The 20,214-nt window shown below is 48.2% G+C and overlaps 1 protein-coding gene across 1 annotated transcript in view; it reads left to right on the forward strand.

Moving 5' to 3' along the window:
* The window catches only part of ETFDH (electron transfer flavoprotein dehydrogenase), a 920,962-nt gene that overhangs the window by 578,012 nt on the left and 322,736 nt on the right, over window positions 1–20,214 (forward strand). The window contains exon 8 of the mRNA XM_069631338.1: window positions 16,457–16,597. Within this exon, the coding sequence (XP_069487439.1) occupies window positions 16,457–16,597 (141 nt within the window). The remainder of the gene's footprint in view (window positions 1–16,456; window positions 16,598–20,214) is intronic.

Raw genomic sequence — 20,214 nt, forward strand, 5'->3', positions numbered from 1 at the left:
TTTTGATTTCATTTGTGCACTGCAGCACACTGGGAGTGGCACTGCTTCTGCTTCCCATGTGTCGGGCACAGCAGCTCCTTCTCAGAAATGTCAACACAGAATCCGTGTTGCAGGACATAGGCACATCACACTGAAGATTGATGGCTGGGAGGTTCTAAATGAATAAAAAACCACTGGCAAAGCTTTGGGCAACATTCCAGACCATTGTTTGCCAGCCTGCCATGCCATACAGAAGGGGAAAGACCGGTTCCTAGTTATTGAATCGACATTCAAAGCTTCAACAAAGCATCTATAAAAAAAAACATTGCATGCATTTTTTCAAACTTTTTTTATGGGGCTTCCCCCACCCCACTTTTTAATGGTTTAAAACACATTTTTACTAAACTAAACCCTTTACCATTGAAAAAAATGCATTCAATGTTTTTTAAGATGCTTTTTTTCCGATGGTATGGTTTGTCGATGCTTTTTTTTAGATGCAATGACCGGATACCGAAAGACCATATGCAAATCTGGCGTTGTCCCACCCTTAAATGGGTAGTTATGCCGGAACTGCTAGGTCACATTCCTTTTCCACAAGCCCGTAAGCAACTTGGACATATTGCAGCCTCATTGGGCTTTGCGACATGAACTTGAGTCTCTAGGCATGGTAAGTTGGGACCCACACCTGGGCATACCGTCCCACTCAGGGTGGCAAATGCAAAACACAGGACTTTCTAAGTGAATGAAAACCGAGCTGGCTAAGCTCGGGGGCAACTTCCAGGCAATCTTTTCTTTTTTAGCCTGCATGCCCTTAATGGAGATTATAAACAAAAAAATTGACCGTTAGATCAAGAGTGGCAAGAAACTGGTAAATGTTTTCACAAAGCAATTTAATTTTGTGATGCTAGATCGGCATAGGTTTCCAACAAACTTGCACCAATCACATAATATATTGCAGCGCCTATTCAATTCACTCCATCGCACACATGCACTCAATCATTCATACTCAATTCCTGTTTCTCCATATTAACAATAGGTTTCATAATGTATGTGACATGGTAACAAATATCATTTACAACGTATTTGTACACCCCTTTGTTGTATCAGTGTGTCTATCTTTTCAACAACTGATGATATTTGGTCGACACCTGTTTTAGTTGGTTTTTCTGGGCTGCGAAATATAGCCCTTTCTTACCCTAGCCTTCTTCAGGACAGAAGCTGAGTACACGTTATGTCTCACTTCGGGGTACATGGAGTAGGAGACATAATCTCCAACTTGTATCTTGAAGGCAGTCCAAAAAGGTGGCCCAAATCCTTAACGCCCAAGCGATTAGATAACTTCACGGCTGAGCTGCTATGCAGGTGATGATAAATCTGTATCACTTTCTATTTGCAGTACTGCGGCTGTAATTTCTAGAGGGGCCATGGAACAGATCAAAAGGTCAAGCCTCTGGTCCATACCACAATGACGGTATTGCGCTGTAACACATTTCCTCTCGTTCGTGGTCTGTTAGGCATCTTATCACTCTGCAGTCCGTTCTCGTACTTTATTTTACCTGGAGGACTGTACACTATCTCAGGTAACCTTTTATTCTGTAACTTAGAGGAGATTAACCATATGCAATTTGGGATTGGTTCTGCTCCATTAGTGTCACTCCAGTCCAAATTGCTAGGTCACATCCCTTCTGCAAACCCAGACATGTTACAGTTTCATTGGGATAATATCGGCATGTCATCTGCAACACAACCACCTTCTCTTCACAACTTGTGGGGGAACAATGCAGCAGGTTTCTTTCCTCTCATGGAGTGCTAGGTGTATGCACAACCTGCAGCATTGGCTCAGCCCAGGACGTAGGCTAGATGGGGGCCGCAGGCTTCAGTTTTGGGATTTTATTCATGTGGTGTGGACTAACCTATTCCCAGGACCGCTGTGTGCTTGTAGCACTTCAGCAGCATCAAGTGCAAGTCTGACTCTGGGCCCCCGGAGCAGGTTATGCTTCATGTCTTTTTTTCGTTCTTAGTTTAGCACTGGAATGGTGCATTGAGGGTGAACTGGCCCTGCAATGCTATCCTGCCAGCTCGCTCTTATAGGGAGAGACCTGGCAATCTTAGGGCCTGCAGTATATTATATGATTTTGCCCAAGGAGGGGAACAAACATCAGAGGGGGAGGGGGGCAAGGCAGCCAAGATGATCCTGTTTTGGGGGCGCAGCAGGTCCCAGATTGCAGAACAAATTAAGGGTGGGGCTACCCAGTGGTTTCCATTATGAGGCTGTCCGGAGGAGGCAGCCCACTGTGGAGATATTCTCCTCAGACATCTCACAAATTATTGCCACGTCTTTTATTTATTTTTTAAGTCCAGTCAAGGCCACACTGTTGATGAAGGTCACCACAAGGGTGACTTTTCTTTTTCTGACCTTGTCGGAACAAAGTATTAGAGTCCCTACTGCCTTTTCCCCACACTTTGCTACCACTCTGTATTAGGCAGCACAGTTACAAAAAACAGTATGCACACTGGCATATTTTGAAAAAAAGTAAATAAAACACTGACATTACACCTGTAACCATTTTCACAAGACGGTGAGAGGTATTCATAAGGTCAGGTGGAGAGGTGACTCAACAAGAGACAAGGCAGAGAGCTGAAGCTGGTACGGAAGTATGAGGAGTGTGCAGAGGCATTGGTTGCAGGTGTGTGTGTGTGTGTCTGCCCCTCCCACTCAGGTAGGTATTGAAAGGTGAGATTGGTAAGGGGAGAGCAAAGCGAGAATAATAGAGGGAGAGTGCAAGAAGGAACGAAGAGAGCAACGATGGAGTGCGGGAGGATCTCAGATGGACAGACAATTCAGACTGTATTGTATTTAAACCTATATTGTGAACTACAGCCCAAGGGCATCTGTGCGCTACTGCGGCAACAGGGTGAGTCAACAAGAGAGCAGGCAGATCAAAACAAAACCATCTTGAGGGCCTTGCGAAAAGCAAGATGGTCCGTAATCTCACAAAGATGGAAGGGAAGAGAATCCCATAGTGTGGGGGTAAAAACTGAAAAGGAGTGCCTTCCTAACCTTGTTTTACGGAATATAGCAATTTTCAGGAAAATTCGAGAGGCTGAACGCAAGGTTCTAATAGAAATATACACAGTCAGTCTAGCCTGGAGAAACACCATGCCTGATTGATGAATGGCATGGTACGTTATGCAAAGAATCTTAAAATTGACTCTGCTTTTCACAGGAAGCCAGTGAAGCTAAGATAACAAAGGGGATGTATGTGAAAATCTAGGTGCATCAAGAGCTAGACGAGCTATTGAATTTTAGAGAGTCTGCAGTCATTGACCCAGATAGATACCATTACAATAGTCGAGAGATCCCATAATGGAAGAAGTAACGACCATAGAAAGAAACTTAGGTGGGATAAAAAGGAAGAATGTTTTTAAGAGGTTTAAGCCTAAGAAAATCAATATTTCAGACTGAAGAGATCTGTGCTTCTCTTGAGCCAGAAGGTAAAATTTGAATACCCAAACTTTGTACTGATGCACCGGAATGGGCAGGATCCAAAGGTATTCAACCAAAAATCTGCATGTCATGACTTTGCAGAGTTCGATAAACGCATCACTATTTTTTCTCTGTTTAATTTTAGCCAATTTTCAGCCATCCAATTACCAATGGCTGACAAGCAGGCCTTTAATTTAGAGGGAGGATCAACTGAATATCATCCGCGTATGTATCGAAACGGATGCCATATGTCGCAATGAGATCAGCCAATGGACGCAGATAGAGATTGAAAAGAAGTGGATAAAGAGCGGACCCTTGAGGAACCCCACAAGAAATGGGTACTGGACCTGAGTGAAAACGAACAATCTACACTGTTTGTGTAAAATCCATGAGAAAAAAAAACCAAGAAAGAGCAGAACCCAAAATCCCTGACACCTCTAAATGACAGAGATGAAAGAAGTGATCAAAAGTGTCAAAGGCTGCCGAGTGGTCGAGGAGAATGAACACTCAGGTCTTTGCGCAGTCCTGAAGTAGGACTAGGTCATCCAAAATAGAAATCATAACTGACTCTGTGCCCATTAATGGTCTAAAATCTGATTGAAAAGGATCAAGAAGATGATTAGATTAAAGGAAACGAGTGAATTGCGGGGTGACCATGGCTACCATAAGTGTCATAAGTATAGAAGGAAGAGATATCGGCCTGTAGTTGGGCAGAGAAGATGGATCCAAATGTTTTTTTCAAAAGCGGAGTAACCAGCGCATGTTTCAGTGGAACTGGAATACCACAGTGAGTAAAAGAGTAATGAAGAACAGCAGTGAACAAAGGGATAGTTTTCGAAGAGAGAGATTGAATACAAGGGATAGGATCAAGAGGTGATGAAGATTTGATCCTATGGAGAGCCGAAGCACCCATTTTGTCCGTAACGGATTCAAACTTAAAAACCTCCAAGGTATCACAGTAGATAAGCGTACCAGTTGGCTGAATAGAGACTGAAAGACCAGAGGTGATAGAGTGACAAATCTTTTGGATCTTCACAACAAAAAAGGAGCCGATAGAAAAAAATCAACCACTGGGGAACAAAACGTTCCTTCACTACTTAAAAAAGTTCTCGAGAGGAACAAGATGCAGATGTGATGCGGCTAGAATAATCATGCAAATTAGCTATTTTGAGGGCTTCTTGGTAACATAAGTCTGTTTATTGTCCTGTTTAGCTTCTGTCATAATTCGTGCACCATTTTTGTACCACACGACAAACGTGTTTGAGTAGTCTCAGCTCGGCGTGTATACCCTGGGTTGCAATGTTTAGTGCGACTGAGCCTAGTTCTAAACGGAGCAAGAAAATCAGCAACAACTGTCATTGCAGTTCATAAAGTAGTGCAAGGATCCAAATGATCTTAATCAATGAAGCCATGAGTAAAGGATATTAACTCATGAGCCGCTAGAGAAGGAAGTACTTTATTACAGTGCTGCAGAGGGTGACCGACGCTGAGGCGAGGGAAATGAGATAGTGAATGGAAGAAGAAAATGGTCAGACTTTAGGTCAGAAGTTATATGTTGGGGGTTGTAGGTGGCCGTCAGAGATTTGGCAGAAAAAAATCAAGTCCATAGTATTTCCCATACAATGCGTAGGAAGATGATTGCGTAAATAGAGGTGCAAATCGGACAATTTAGTAATCAAATTTGTAGCATGAGAATACACTGTATTGTGGGGCCAAACATTAAAAATTCCCATTAGAATGAGATTGGAATATGATAATGCCATCACAGAGATCAGTTGGGTGAAATTGTTAGCAAATGTTGCTAGCATACGATGGCGGCGGGGCGATTAGACAAGTTATGTGCAGAAAAATTAGAAGTAAGTTGAAGACCAACAAAAAAAGGTTTGTGCGGTAGCTTATGTATCCAAGGAAAAAACAATTTAAAGAGGCTAAATGAATTGGTGCAAGACCTCCACCAGACTGGAGGGAGTAGTTGGAGGAAGGGAGAGGGGAAGAGTATAAAAAGGAAGTGAGGGGAGATGCAGACACGAGGAGGGAGATAAAAAACAGAGTAAGATTGAGGAGATGAAGCCAGAGAAAACAAAGACTGGTGGCAATCCAAAGAAAGACCAGGGAGAGGAGAAAGAATGAGTGTGGGTGAGGAAGCAAAGGCACCATTTAGACACTGTGTGAATCTTTTAGAGTTGAAGTTCCTTAATAAGTCCCGGAGGGAGTAAGGTACTTAAGGCTGAAGCCTTTAGGCCATCAAGAACAGACCTGTATAGATCTATACAGTAGGGGTTACCCATTACCAATTTCTATACCATCGTCTTGGGGAGTCGGAATGCTTGAGCTGGGTTGGAGACAGCTACCACAGAATGATGAAGGCAAGATCAGGGAACCCCATAGTCTGGCCTTCCTACAGTTGTTCATCAGGCAAGCCTTTGAATATGTAAATAAAACACTTAAACTCCACTTACAGTGAGTGCCTCATGCTAGTGAAGCCATTTGTGACACTATTTTTATAATAGTTATTTTCACTACACAGGTTTTGTTAATAAAGATGGTTCGTGTTTGTGTGGATTTCTTAAGCACCCGTAACTCTGGGTGGTGGATTTTGATCTGGGGTTACACAAGCTTTGTCGTCTGGTTGAAGTCACTGAGGTCCCCAGTTCCAGAGGCGCATTTGCGCCAAACCTCCAATCAAACAATTTCATCATTCAAATGTTTGGTGGCCTGCCAATTTCTGCTGGTCAACATATTCCTTTCAGCAGCCTGGGTCCCCATGCATGTTTTTTAATCTCCAATCCTTCTCTGGTTCTCGTCTCTGGGTTCTTGGCGAATCGTATGCATTCCTTTCTCAAGGCCACCATGAATGCAACCAGTTCTTCATAGGGGGCTCCTTCTCCTCTGTAGTCATCCATCTCTGGAGCCCTGGTTGTTGGCCTTGTTCCTATATCTCTTCTGGTGGGGACCCCAAAACTCTCCAGACCCAGGTCCACAGTGTTTTATTTAGTAGGGGGAGAACCCATGTTTCCTTGAGGCTGGAAGGGACTGTGCCTGTCTCGAAGGAGGCATTAATGAGGCTGAACGGAGTAAGGGCTTCTGCACAATCTTTGAGACATGCTGGGCAGATGCCGCCTTTACATCTAGAGGGTTTGCGACTCTTTAGGACGTGAAGTGTTTCCAGTTCAGTGACTTTATGGAAGCGGAACAGTGGGAAGCTGAGGGTTTTGGTCGTGGGAGGCCGAATATCAGGAATGGCTTGTTTCAAGGTGCATCATTTGGCGAGGATTTTGTTGTGGAGAGTCACTTTATTGTAGCAGAGCATTTTGGATATTGGTGCACCATGCTTTGTATTTCTTAAACTAGAGGGTGGGATTCTAGGAGTTTCGAGCTCTTTGAGAATGGTGAATCGTTTACTGGTGTCATATTTGGCTTTGGAAATTCAAGCATTCAAGGTGGTAGCTTTAGCCTTAATAATGGCTTGTTTGTAAAGTTTAGCCGCCTTTATGAATGCTAGCCTAGGGGCGTCTGAGGTAGATTTTCTCCAGAATGTTTCGGCAAGTCGATTCCTTGCTCTGAGTACATGGAGGTCGTGGGGTGAACCAGGAATTGATATGTCCTGTTGGTTTTGCTTTTCCGAGAGCATGGGGAGGCGATGGTGTCAACTGCAGATGTTATTGGTGATGTATAGGTCTGCAAGGATGCTAGGATCGTGAGAATAGAGGTATTCTTGATCGAGTGCCTCAAGGTGAGGAAGCATCCGATCCTTGGTAAGTTTCTTAGAGCTACGTGCCATGGTTGGCGATAATGGTATGGTAGTGGGTTTGATAAGGTGGAATAGTCATCTCAACGGGAATGATACGATGGTCAGACCATGGACAGGGTGTGTTGGATCTAATGGAGATGGGGCAGTTGAGGTCCACCATCCAGTCTAGGGTGCAGCCTTTGGCATGGGCATGGGTGTGGATTCTGATGCGGTGCTGAATCCTAGGGCATTCAGAGAATTGGCCACGGATGAAGCTTGTAGGTCAGAAGGGTCGTTAAGGCCCAGTTCAAATCACCAAGGAGAATAACTTTTGATAAGGGTTTAATGTTAACGCCTATCATGTGTAGAGGTTCTCCTTCGAAGGTAAGGGTTGGGCCCGATGGGCAGTAGACAATGTGGACTGATAGTGAAGGTGGGGTTGTGGACGCTTCACAGAGATGAGGTCACAGTTCCTGACGGAGGTGTTGAAAGGCCTTATGATGAGGTGGTCGTTGGCTATGATTGCGACACCGCCGCCTCTGGCGTTGGGTCTGTCGTTCCCGAGTATGGTGTATCCTGCTGGGATAGCCAGAGAGAGGGCAGGGCCAGGGGCTTCATGGAGCCATGTTTCCGTGATCACGTCAAGGTTGTCAGTTAATAGGAGGTCATGGATGTCCAGCGCATGGGCTCGTGTGGAGTGGGCATTGATCAAAGCAACATTGAGTGCAAGCTTGGCATGTTTTGTTAATTTACTGTCATTAGCGCCATGCTGCTGGGTTTCCTATCAGTTAACATTAGAGTCCTGAATGGGTGCATCAAAGGTGCAGGCAGTGGGGATAGGATCTATGTCATTTGATATGTGTTAGGCAGAAACCTGTGCAGTTCCCTTGGGGACCACTGCAAAAGATTTAGGACTACAGGTGTTGGCAGTAAACCCACTTGGTAGCAGTCTGTACCACCCAGATTTACCTGGTAGCTGTGGCTGAGCAGTCAGACTTCCCTCAAGAAGAGTTAGGCAGTATGCAAAGTATACACAATAGGCACTCGGATACAATAGCACAAGCAAACACTGACCAGAGCTTTGGTATCAAGGAATATAATTATTTATTTAAAAACACACTTATTGAAACACTCCAGCACTATTATTGTAAATCACTCTAAACACAGTTACTATTATTATATATACATCCCTTATTCCTTATCAGACAAGTCACTTAACACCACTTATTTCCAGACAGAGGTGAGCGCTTAACTATAGATGGCACTCCAATAAGTTAACAAAAAAGGGAGGGGAAAAAGGCAGAATGTAGGAAAATACATCACACTAATACTTAGGAACTCTTAAGCAAGGCAGGAAAGTCAAAGGTTACTTGTGAGCCAAAGTCCATAGGCCGGGCCCACTCTTGGAGAGAGCAGGGCACAAATGCACCCAAGATCACACAATGACAACATGCTTAAAAAGTCTTGCAGGGAGTTCAGAAAGGTTTTAGTTAGGCTCAGAAAAGTTTAGCCAGGGTGTCCCAGGCTAACCCAGGATCGAAAGCCGGGGACTAAATCTACCCCGTACAGTCAGTTGCAAGGGAAGCCAGGTGGAACACGGTACCTTATGTGGAAAGGATCCTCCAGCGGGGGCAGTTGTTCCTGGCGGCGGGTGCAAGTCGCGGCGGCGTCCAGAAGAAGAGAAGAGCTCGACGTGGCGGAAAGATGAAGGTCGTTGCACTGCCAAGGAAGAAACCAGCCGCAGAGCTTTCCGGTTAAAGGTACTACCCTTTGATTCGCGGTAGTGGTAAAACGTGGTATCCCGGTTGCCGGGTTGCTTGGCACAGGCAAGGCGGCCACGAGATGCTCCAGGAAGCGAAAAGGAAGCAGACTGGTTATCCCCACCAGTCAAAGGAAGAAGACTCTCTGGGTTGGAGATCTCCTCTGTCGATGGGTAAAGTGGTGAGACGGTTCAGCAGGGCTCCACCGGTGGTGTCGTCGTAGCAGGTCGGCTCAGTTTCTCCCTCGTCGGATTCTTAGGTCCTGTGGCGACTTCTGAAGTTCCAGTCCCCAAAGCCCTGCTTTTATGCAGAAAACCCCCATTCACTCAGCCTAGCTGTCACTCAAACATGCTAAGTGGTGAGCCGGCCGGCTCACCACTTGGGCCAATCAGGACGGAGTGCGACTTGAGTTGCCTAGGCAATTCAGTCCAGGGTGCCTAAATCCCCCTCCACCCCTCCTAAGTACCGCAGACAGAGTGGCACCACCTTGGAGGGCTTCTCTGGAGAAGCCCGCCAAAAAGTGGAACAAAGGGCTCAACTTGGGGTGGAGTCACAGAAGCAAACACAAATGCCATTTTTGAACCGAGTTCTGGCAAAAAATACCAACCGGAGAATTAATATTTAATAAATAAACCGGCGGTATGTTTGAGGCTATAGGAATTAAATGATTAAAGTAGTATCCACTGCCACCAGCCAAAACTCGATCAGGGGGGACGGAGACGTGCCCCCTCGACTAACAGACCCCGGGGCAATTGAATTGTCCCGGCCAGTACGTCCACAATATGATGGTTTGTACTGGTTCTGTTCAGAATTTGAGACTAGTAAAGTCAATGGTGACTTTACATGCCCTGGGAGACAGTAGTCAGTCCCAGGGTATGGAGTCTATACTGGGGGGTCACTATGACACCCCTGTATTACTGCACAGAGGGTGCTGTGTAACGCACATCACAAAAACACATGAAGCCCTATGGAGTAAAAGACCCCATAGCCCATTAAACACATATATAATCAAAGAGATGCATTCAAATCATGTCCAAGAGTGAGGGTAAAAGAGTCTCACTCTTGGCAGGAGAAAAAAATAAACCCCAAAAATCCAGCAAAGCTACTGGGGGACTCACTAGGTTAGGAAATTCATCCTAAACAGAGAATTCTCCCTAACAATATACACAAGGAACTTTCCCTGTCTGTGTTGGGAAGTTTAGTTGATGTGCTCGAAGTAAGGGTAGTGGGGCAGTTGGCATAGGCGTTGCATTTACAGGCAGGGGCAAGGTTAATGGGTTCAGTGCAGGTGATGCTGTTGGGGGCGTTAGCACTGGGTGTAATGCAGGCAATAACGTCAGCAGCAGTATTGTTAGCAACAGAGTAAGTGATCACATTAGTGGCGCTGTTATAAGGTGCATGTCAATTCATGACATTAGTAATCATACAGTTTGTGGTGGGGAAAACAGATACAATTGCAGCATTGTTAAAAGCAAGGCATGGGGTGTGTAAGGAAGGCATGGTATCAACATGGTATCAACAGTAAGATGTACACAAATGACCACAATTGACCACAGTTCAAGGGTGTTTATTGAACTTCAAAAAGGGTTTGAAAAATGGCCATCTAATCCTAAATCTAAAGATGGGAGCAAGCTATGACCATCAAATAATAATAACGCAGTCCTAGTGGTGTCTTGTCAAAATAAAGGGCCGATACTAATAGACCTCTTTCCAATCCTTGTCTCTAAATACAAATAGTGTGGGAAACAATGTTATGCAAAAGAAGTGTTCAAGAAATAATATGTCTGGATGTTCAGGCCATTGGCCTCCCTTCCCCACGTTTTCAGCACGGGACAAGGCGGTACACTCGAGCTTAGCATAGTCTCTGGCTTCTCTGGCACAAGGGTGCAGTTCAAACTTGAACATCAGGGCCTTCTCTACCTTTCAGATGGCCTGATGTGACAAACCAACAATACGTTTTTCCCCTCTCCGAATTTCACACAGACTCAACTTCTCATGTGATTCACTATTCACCTTGTATCTCCCTCAGCCATGCTCAGATCACCTTTAACACAATGTTTGATCAGTCTCCCTGCGCTGGACCAATTTAATTCTCTTTAATACAAAACTTATTTTAGCCCATAAGCTTTCAGTTGATTTCCCTCGGTCGGGCTCAGCCCAACTTTTTCTATTTTGTCATCAATTCTTTTGGTAGTGTCAACATTGAAGACTTTTGATTGTGCAGAGGATTTTGCTTGACCCATCACAGGCCCACTTTGATGCACAGTTCTTTGCCATCCTTTCACCTTTCTCCACTCTTAGTTGCATACATTACAGAGATCTTTGAATGAGCATGCACGCGGTGCCGGACCACTGCGTCAAAGGTATCGTATTTTGGTTTCAAAGTTCAATCACTCATCTGTTGTTCAACGCGTTGGTTATCACATGCGTTTTAACACTGTTCGCTTCAGCGATCACCATACAATGTTGCTGTTTGAAACCTTGGTTTCAGCACAGACCGGTCTGGTATCAGTCTCCCCAACTCACTGGCTGTGTTGATTTCACTGGCACTGCTTTGTTGTAGGAGCCAAGGACAGTCCCACGGCAGCAGGCGCTTCACCCCACCTTGATCATGGACTCGGCAGGGCCCTGGGTACCTCGACACACAATATAGGATTCTTCAGGTTGCTTTCATGGCCTGAGGACAATAGCAGGTGACGCTCACAGTAGTGAAGACCTTGCAGCCCGAGGCTTACCTTCGTAGTATATGGTGTAGACATCGGGCGCCAGTTTCGGAGATCCTGGCAGGCAATCCAAAGTTGGCGGAGACCGGCAGAGACAGAACAAGGCCTTGGCTCCTGGCTCCGGACCGGCTGCACCGGCCAGCTAGACTCAATTGCTGCGGGGGCCATCCAATGGGTACAAAGGCCATTTTTTCCACCCCATGCACCTCGTAGTGCTTGTGGGCAGACTGGAGCTGGGCGGGGGGCAAGTTGTTCTCTGCTGGTGCTCCTTCCTTACTTAATGACTTGTTCACTTTTTTTTAAACTTATCAACCCCACCCCCTTCATTTCCCCCCCCCCCCTCTCCTTCCAACCCCGGCACCCCCCACGGGAGAACGGCAGCTGCCTCCTCTTGCATGGTTCTCTCCTCTGAGTTCATGTAGTACACGTCCAAGAGTTTCAGGCGTTGGGGGCACCATTGGGCTCTGAAATCGTCCATCAAAAATGCCAAAGTCTTGCCTCAATCCCTAGCATATTTCCCCAGGTTGTTGTTGCTTGCATATGTTGCCCATTCCAGAGCCACCAGCTCCCATACCTTACAAAGTCATTCTTGAACCGTGGGGGTTCTTGCTCCCTTCCACCTTTGGGCAATAAGGGTCATTACTGCCAGTGTTAAGCACTACCCTTGCCTTCTCCTGGCCTATGCTTTCCCCTTCTTCCCCCCGCACCCCATCTCTCAGTCCCAGCAGGACTCGTTCCGGGATCTTCCTGCTGCTTCCCCCGAAAGCTGGCTTGAGCCTGTGTCGCCTCCGCCAGAACAGGCCAAATTTGGGGCAATTCCACCATATATGGGAGGCCGTGCCCTCTTCCCTGCACCCCCTCCAACAGTCCCTGGAGACGTCTGAATATATGCTATGTAGTCTGACAGGGATATAATGCCACCCGTACAGGTCTTATACCATGTTTCTTTGAGTTGTGCCGCCCTCGCCACTTTGGGTATTCGTCTCCAGAGTCATTCCCACGCTTCTCTGCTAATTCCCTGTCCCATCATCTGCTCCCACCTTGCCATGTATGGCCCGGTAGGAGGCGTCGTCCACTATCATATATAGATTGGATATTAGGCCCTTAGACACACCATGTATTAACAAGAACTTCTTTCCTGCAATTGGGTCGATACTACTGCTCCCGCTCCTCCCTGGGCCATCCTGTCCAGAGTCCTATGCCATGCCATGTTTAGATTCCCCATCAGGACTATGTGCCCTTTGTAAATACCTCCAGTACCTCTGAGACCCCTTAAGAAAGCTTTCTGCCCCGTATTGGAGGCGTACACTGATGCAATGGTGTATGCTAATCCCTTATATTAACCCCATACTAATATATATCTCCAGCCCTTATGGCTTCTGATTTCTGAGACTCTAAAGTCCATGCTAGTCTTTATTGCTAACGTGACTCCTCCCATTTTCGTTGGGCCTGATGCAAAGAATATCTGGGAGAAACCTCTCAGTTTAAGTTGTGCTTGGTCCTTTTTTAGGAGGTGAGTTTCCTGTAGGTCCAAAATATCCGGTCCTGTCTTTCTAATCTCTCCAACTTCTTCCTTTTGAGGGGGGTATTGAGCCCCCTCACATTATGGGTTAGCCATTTGAATTTTCCAGTAATCGGGTCTTGCTCATAATCACCTCCTCTTTATCCCACTCCCTCCGCCCTTGCCCCGCTTCCTTCCCTCTCCAGTGGTCCTTGTGCTCTGGCACCCCCTATTTGGTCCCTTTTGATGTACTGTTGCCGTTCCCCCCCCAATTGGTCCTCCCTCCCGGCTACTCCCTCCCCCCTGCTGCCTATCCCCATCCCCCCTGTCCCTCCCCCACTTCCACGTTCCCCCTTCATACCAGACCCCAACTTCGGGATGTACTCCACCCCACATTCCCTCCTCCCCTAGCCACCTTCCTCCTCCCTGGGCTTGTCCGCCCTTACTGATTCCAACATGTTTGTGCTCCCTGTGCCCCTTTACTCTTATTCAAACCTGTTTATCCACCATCCCCTTTACTACTGATGTTTGTGGGGCCGTCACAAACTCCTTTATCCAGCGTTACCCCTTCACCTTTAGACTCCTCTCCCCCTTTCGGGCACGAGACTGTGTCGCTCTCCTCCTACGCCTTTCCCCCGCCGTCTTCCACTCCCACGGTCTGGGTCTCATTCTGCTCTCTGATGGGGAGGGCCCTTTTCCCACCTGGTGCTGTCCCAGATCCAGGTGCATTATGTCTGCTGCAGGGAGACTACACGCTTTTGTACCCCTTCCCACTTGAACAACAGTCCAAAGGGGAAATGTTCACTTGTACCTTAATTCCTCTTTTGCTCAGCTACCTGACGATTGGGCCCATTAGGCGGTGCTTGATTAGCATGCTGTTCGCCAGGTCTTGGGAAAATTAAATCTGGTGGCCCTTGTATACCACCGGCTCCCTCAGCCTAGCTGCCCTCAAGACCGCTTCTTTCTGGCTATACCATGCAAATGCCGCCAGGACATCCTGTGGTCTCGCATTAGGGCCCTTATTTTGTCAGCCCACCCTGTGGACCCGATCCAGCTCGACTGTCCCTGGATCTACTCTTCCTAACAAGTTTGCATAAAGCCTCTGTGCTTCCTCTTTTTGATCTCCATCCAGTACCGATTCCGGGAGTAGTGTTAGTCTAATGTTAATTCTCTGTGACCCGTTTTCCATGTCCTCCATTTGTATCTCGAGGTTCTGTGTTGCTACGTTTAAGCATTTATGGCCTCGCTGTTAGCTGTGACCTCTTTGTCTACCTCCTGCAGACCTCCTTCAAGCAAGTCTGTCCTTTCCCCTAACTAGCCCACCTCTTGCCTCATGTCCGCCAACACTGAGTTGAGGCCGGAGCGCAGTAGTTGGAATTGCTCCTGAAACGTCTTGGCCGTGGTCGTCTGGAGGGTCTGCATTTCTCCATGGAAGTCCTGTCTGGTCATTGGCCCCAATGACTCTCCTGTTAGGTCCTTTCGTTCCGGCACACGGTCCGGGTTGTTCTTTCCCAAGTCTCTTGTCTCCAGGGCTGGTCACATAGTGGGAGGGTGCCCGGTGTTTCCCTCATCGAGGGAGACGCGTTTGTGACTCCCCTTGGCTATGGATGACATTTGTGCCCCTGGGCCCAGCCCCTTTCCTCGTTTCCTTTTGACTCAGGCATGGGCCTTGGCAACTAAAGTGCTGACCAGGCTTTTCTCCCCCTCATATGTGCGGGCCCCTGCCTTCCACCTCTTGTGCTGATCCTTGGTGTCCCCGCCTTGAGGGTACTGTGCCCTGTCCCCCGCCGGCCCCAGTGGGCCTATGAGAGCTCCACCGACCCGTGAACAGCCCGCTTATTCCGTGGGGACCTGGTGTACTCCTGTGCTCCCTCCTACTGCTTCCACTAGTGATTGAGGGCCGGGCCGTGGGCTCCGGTGTGCTCCTCTGCTCATTTTCCGGGATCTGTGCTCTTATCCCGAAGAGCGAGAGCTGTCCCCATGCCACACTGCCAGGAAGGGCATCTGTCACTGGAATCCGTGCCCGACTCTGTCCCGGTTCCCTAAGTTCTTCGCCCCCCCTTCTCTGTGCCTCACCCCTGTGTTAGGGCTCATTGGGGGTCAGATCTAGGGCCCCCGCTTACTTGTGTGCCCGTTCTGCAGGGCCCTGTGCAGCACGCCCGTCCTGCTGGCCCGTCCTGCCTTAACGTCCTCCTCTGTGCCCCTCCTTCTACAGCCGGGTCCGCACCCACAGGCCCGCACCACTGCTTCTGGACCTCTGTGGCTGCCTGCTCTCAGGTGGTTGCCCAGCGGGCTCCAGTCTCCCACTGCTGCGCTTCTCAGATGGCGCTCTGCATTCCTCCAGTGTATGGGGCGCGGCCGGTGTGCGCCTCTGGTCCGCCTGTTGCCGCAGTTTGCTGGCATCTTTGACCCTCCGGACCTCTCAGTTCCAGCTCTTCACTGCTCACTGGGCCGGATTTTGCGCACCCCTTCCCGACCGCGCTGGATCTCCTGACCACAGCTCCATCGTCATCTGCAGCATAGCAGTGCCTGAGCCCTCGTTTTCACTGGTTTCCAGGCTTGCTGGTCCTCTCCCGGGAATCTGCTCTTCTTCTCCGGCACTCTGCAGCACTCAGGGGTGGGGGTGGAATCGCTGTGTGCTTCACCTAGGCTCTAGAGCTTCTGTCGACAAGTCTACCTAGTGTTGGCGGCCATCTTGGAATCTTGACTTGTTCACTTTTTTTCCTATGTTGGTAAAAGTGTTTGATGTTGATTTTAGTTTTGTTTGGGGTCCGTTTTATACCCTTTACTATTTTTATACATACCAATTCCTTATTTTACCTTTATGTGGTTATTTCCTTTAGAACTTTATAATAAAGAGTATATTTTAAAGTATATATACTGTGCAAACTTGCCATTATTGTGTGTTGTGTGACTTGCCGTACCTTAATATCCACTAAGAGTCAGTCCCGACTGCTCAGCAACGTTACCATTGTGACAGAGGTCTAGCTTGCAGGAAAGCTCTGCCCAACACTGTAGGTTTCTCCCCCTCCACCCCCCACACCCCCCCTAAGTCCTCACTAGCTCACACTTGGAACATCTCCCTAACAGGTTTCTACTGTGATATGTTGTTGCTCCCCAAGTACTAAAAACCTTCCCAGCGGCAATTAAAAATTAATTCAACCATTGTGTGACATATTTTCCTAAATTCACAGTTTATAAGTGCTGTAGAGTTAAATTACTGAAGTTAAATGGATAATGTTGCTTGGCACTTATTTCTTAATTTTTTTTCCACAGCTGTGGATTATTGATGAGACAAAATGGAGGCCAGGCTTGGTCGAGCACACAGTTGGATGGCCACTGGACAGACACACGTATGGAGGGTCTTTCCTATATCATTTAAATGAGGGGGAACCCTTAATTGCGCTTGGTTTTGTGGTAAGTTAAAATAAAGGGATGACATTTCTAAAACCCACCTGCAACCAAGTAATTACTGGTTTAAAGTTATTCTTTCTTCCGTAAAAATGTACTTCTGTTTAAATTAATAACATCAGATATTGCATGCATTTTTCAATCCCCCAATGCACCTTTCCCCATACTTATTTCCTCCTTTCATTGGCTGTTTATTTTCTGCCCTTATTTACTTGCCATGATTTTTATTAACAAATCAGGCTTCAAGACTCCTTGATCTTCCTCAGCCCCTTTTCCAAAGGCTGGCGCACATAGTTTATGAATTCACTGTCGAGGACTCAAGAACTCTTGACTTGAGTGCATGGCATTGGACATTCTTTTGAATGCAACTATTTGTAAGAGCTGTTTTCAACAGGAAATCACAGCTAAAAGAAGAAAACAACAAGATTACAGTTAATATCTTCTTGACACTGCAAGGAGGCTTTGCCCTCTCATAAGATCCAAGAAGGCTGAGTTTGGGATCAAACTCAAATAGTACACATAGACCTGTGGCAGACACCAGGCCTTATTTAGAGATCAGGAGGGGGCTCCTTCAATGGCAGGTACCAGGAGTGTACAGATGATGTCTAAAGGCATTCCTTCACTGGCTCAGAGGTCTCGGAGTTGATAGAAAGTATAGAACTACCACAAATTGTGTTTTTAAAAAGTGCCACAAAAGCATAACTTTAAAGATCCAGAGGATCGCCCACCAGGGGGCGCGAGGATGAGGAACACCTCTGTGTGAGCTCCCGTCCCACAGGTCCAAGAAGTGACTTGAGCCCCCACTTCTGACCCCTCCCCCCCCACATATATCTACTGATACATCGCGGTACGAAGGGACCCCCCCCCCCAGACTGACCAAAAACGCGAGCAAAAACGGAGAAGCTATCCCAGTGAAAAGACTGCCTGACCGCGCTGCCCCCCTCCAAGACACACACCGGAGCGGGACGTGAGCCGCGTACAGAGGGAACATTGAGGAGCCTGGTCCCTGCCCCCCTCCAAGAGGTATTGGCGCCCCAGCACCTCCGCGTGTGGCCTACCTGCTCCATCTTGCCCCCAAACCCTGCCGAGAGACGAGGACCGAGCCCGCGGAAGGGTGACCCTGCGTTCCGTGCAGACGGAACAGACAAAAGAAATAAGGTGGGTCTGCCCCCTCCCTCCCCGGAACACTAGGTTGCGCGGAGCTCCACAGGGAGGCCCCATCGACTCCTGACATGCCCCGATCCGAGAGTCGGGTCTGCGACTCATGGTGGAGCTGCGAATAGTGAGCGCTCCCCCTCCCCTATAAACGTCTCATCTCCTTTATTGCACAAGTGTGCAGGGGCCCGCGGGAAGGTCCCGCTGCACGCCTCACCCCCTGTCAGAGCGATACACACAGGCCCCTGGAGCTGGCCCGCAGTGCTCGTGGCTCTGCCTTGCCTCCTGAGCAAAGCAAGCACACAGCACCCTTTGAGATTAAGAAGGTGGATCGACACCATTGAGGAGACTGCTCACCCCAGCCTGCAAGCCCACGACCCACAGCCCTTGGACCAAGATTCAGTGCCTCAATAGAAAGCCATAGGCCCTCATACTTTCCTGGGAGGCTCCAGAACCCGAGAGGCCCACCAGGAGTAAACAAGCACGCGCAAACCGCGCAAAAGGCAAAGGATTAATACGCGCCACAAACCCCCGAAAAAGCCCTGAAAGGTAACAACGCTATTTGATGTCATCAGCTTGCCAGGTACCCCCGACGTGGCCGCGCCCCCCCCTTGGGCCTCTGCATAAAGCGCCAGCAGTGGACCGACACCCTTGCAACTTTTAAGGGCACCAGAACACTCGAGCCCGCAGAAACCATCGGGGAGGACGCCTTGTCACTTGAACGTTCCACAGCGATGTCAGTCCTCGCCCACCTATCCTAAACGCCACAACCGACAGCCCTGACAGTGGTGCACGCAACCAGTGGACTACCAACTCAACCTCTGCAAAACAGGTTACCAAGGCCCACAGAGAACCAGGCAGAGAGACTGGCACAGCACTGAAGGCAGTTTAAAGGGTTGGGCCCCCAAACACAGGGCGTGTGCCCTCCTCTGAATGAGCAAGAGCGTTGGGTTCCCCCGTGGTAAACAAGTAGTCCACTTAACCCTCCGGTCGGGCCAGGACAGCGCACAGGGGTCCCGCAGTAAAATAGAGCACTAGTGCAACCACGTGCTCCTCGCGAAATTGGCACTACGCTGTACGCCAAAACAGGCATTGGTCACACGTGAACCCACCCATTGCTCCGCACAAGACGCTCTAAATACTGGTGCACTCCCGGAACCACATTGGACCCACCAACAGACGTTTAAACAAACAGAGGGTAGAGCCCCTGGACCCAGGGCGAGTGCCGCCTCCTGTCCCATGGATGCAACAAGCCCAACAGACAACGTTGCGGTCCACCGACCCGGATTCATCCGAAGACACTCAACCACAGGGCAGCACAGAGGGTAAGGCCCCCATCTTAGGGGCGTGTGACTCCTCTGACACAACAACCGCTCCATAAACACTAAAAGCAGGCTATACGCATACACCTTGCCTCCCCCAAGTTCAGTCCACAGAAGCACGATGTCGCCGAAAGCCCTGGAGACGGGAGCGGCAGCCTCCAAGGGCGACATTGCTGCCCTCCTGAGTGAAAGTAAAAACATGGGTGCCAGTCTCGGAGGCAAAATCGATAAGATTACACAGAGAATCGACAATATTGAAGAAAGTCTAGAAGCAGTGGAGAGAACAACCAAGCCTCAATAGATACCCTTGAAACCCAAATGGACCTCAGGATACGTAATATGGAGAAGAGGGAAGAAGAAATCTGCCTGAAGATGGACGATTTAGAAAATAGAGAAAGGAGGAAAAACCTAAGATTTTTTGCGATACCAGAGCATGAGGGGGAAACAGAAGAAGAGCTCAAAACAATACACGTCATCATCAAAATCTTGACCGCAGACAAGGACATCGATGAGCCCAAAACCGAGAGAATACACAGAGCCGGAGGCCCACCAGGCGGCTCGAGGTCAGTCCTCGCAAGATTTCACTGATATCAGGACAGAACAAGGATACTTTGAAAGCCAGATCCGGGGGCCCCCTCACACTGGGAGGGGTGACCATATTGCAAGACCTATCTTCACTTACCCTATCCCTGAGGCGCCTCTGCAGTCCCTTAACAAAATGGCTCAAATAGCAAGGCACGAGATATAGGTGGGGATACCCTTTCTCCCTCACTTTCGAGCATGGAAGCAGACAAATCCAGCTACGATCTGAGGAAGAGATCTGAGATTGTATTTCAAACCTCTGGAACAGCCCCAAAAGAAGGAGACCGCGAAGAACCGGAGCAGAATGGAATCCGATGGGAGCTTCAGGGCCCGAGGAGAAAGAGTCAAGGTGTCAAGGAAGTATAGGCAGCCCAACGACACACCAGACAGCGACAAATGATAGCCCACCCTAGGGTCCTGGATGCCAAGAATGGTCATCGGGTCGACATTGTATGAACACTTGTTAAGACACCGGCGAATCGCACACCTCCGATATGGGTCCCGACTCATAGAAGGGTTCCTCCCTGAAGGTGGGATCGACCAGTCGACCGATGAAGAGCCTGG

The sequence above is a fragment of the Ambystoma mexicanum genome, chromosome 6q (assembly GCF_040938575.1).
Source record: "Ambystoma mexicanum isolate Mex_15411 chromosome 6q, UKY_AmexF1_1, whole genome shotgun sequence".
NCBI classification, from domain to species: domain Eukaryota; kingdom Metazoa; phylum Chordata; class Amphibia; order Caudata; family Ambystomatidae; genus Ambystoma; species Ambystoma mexicanum.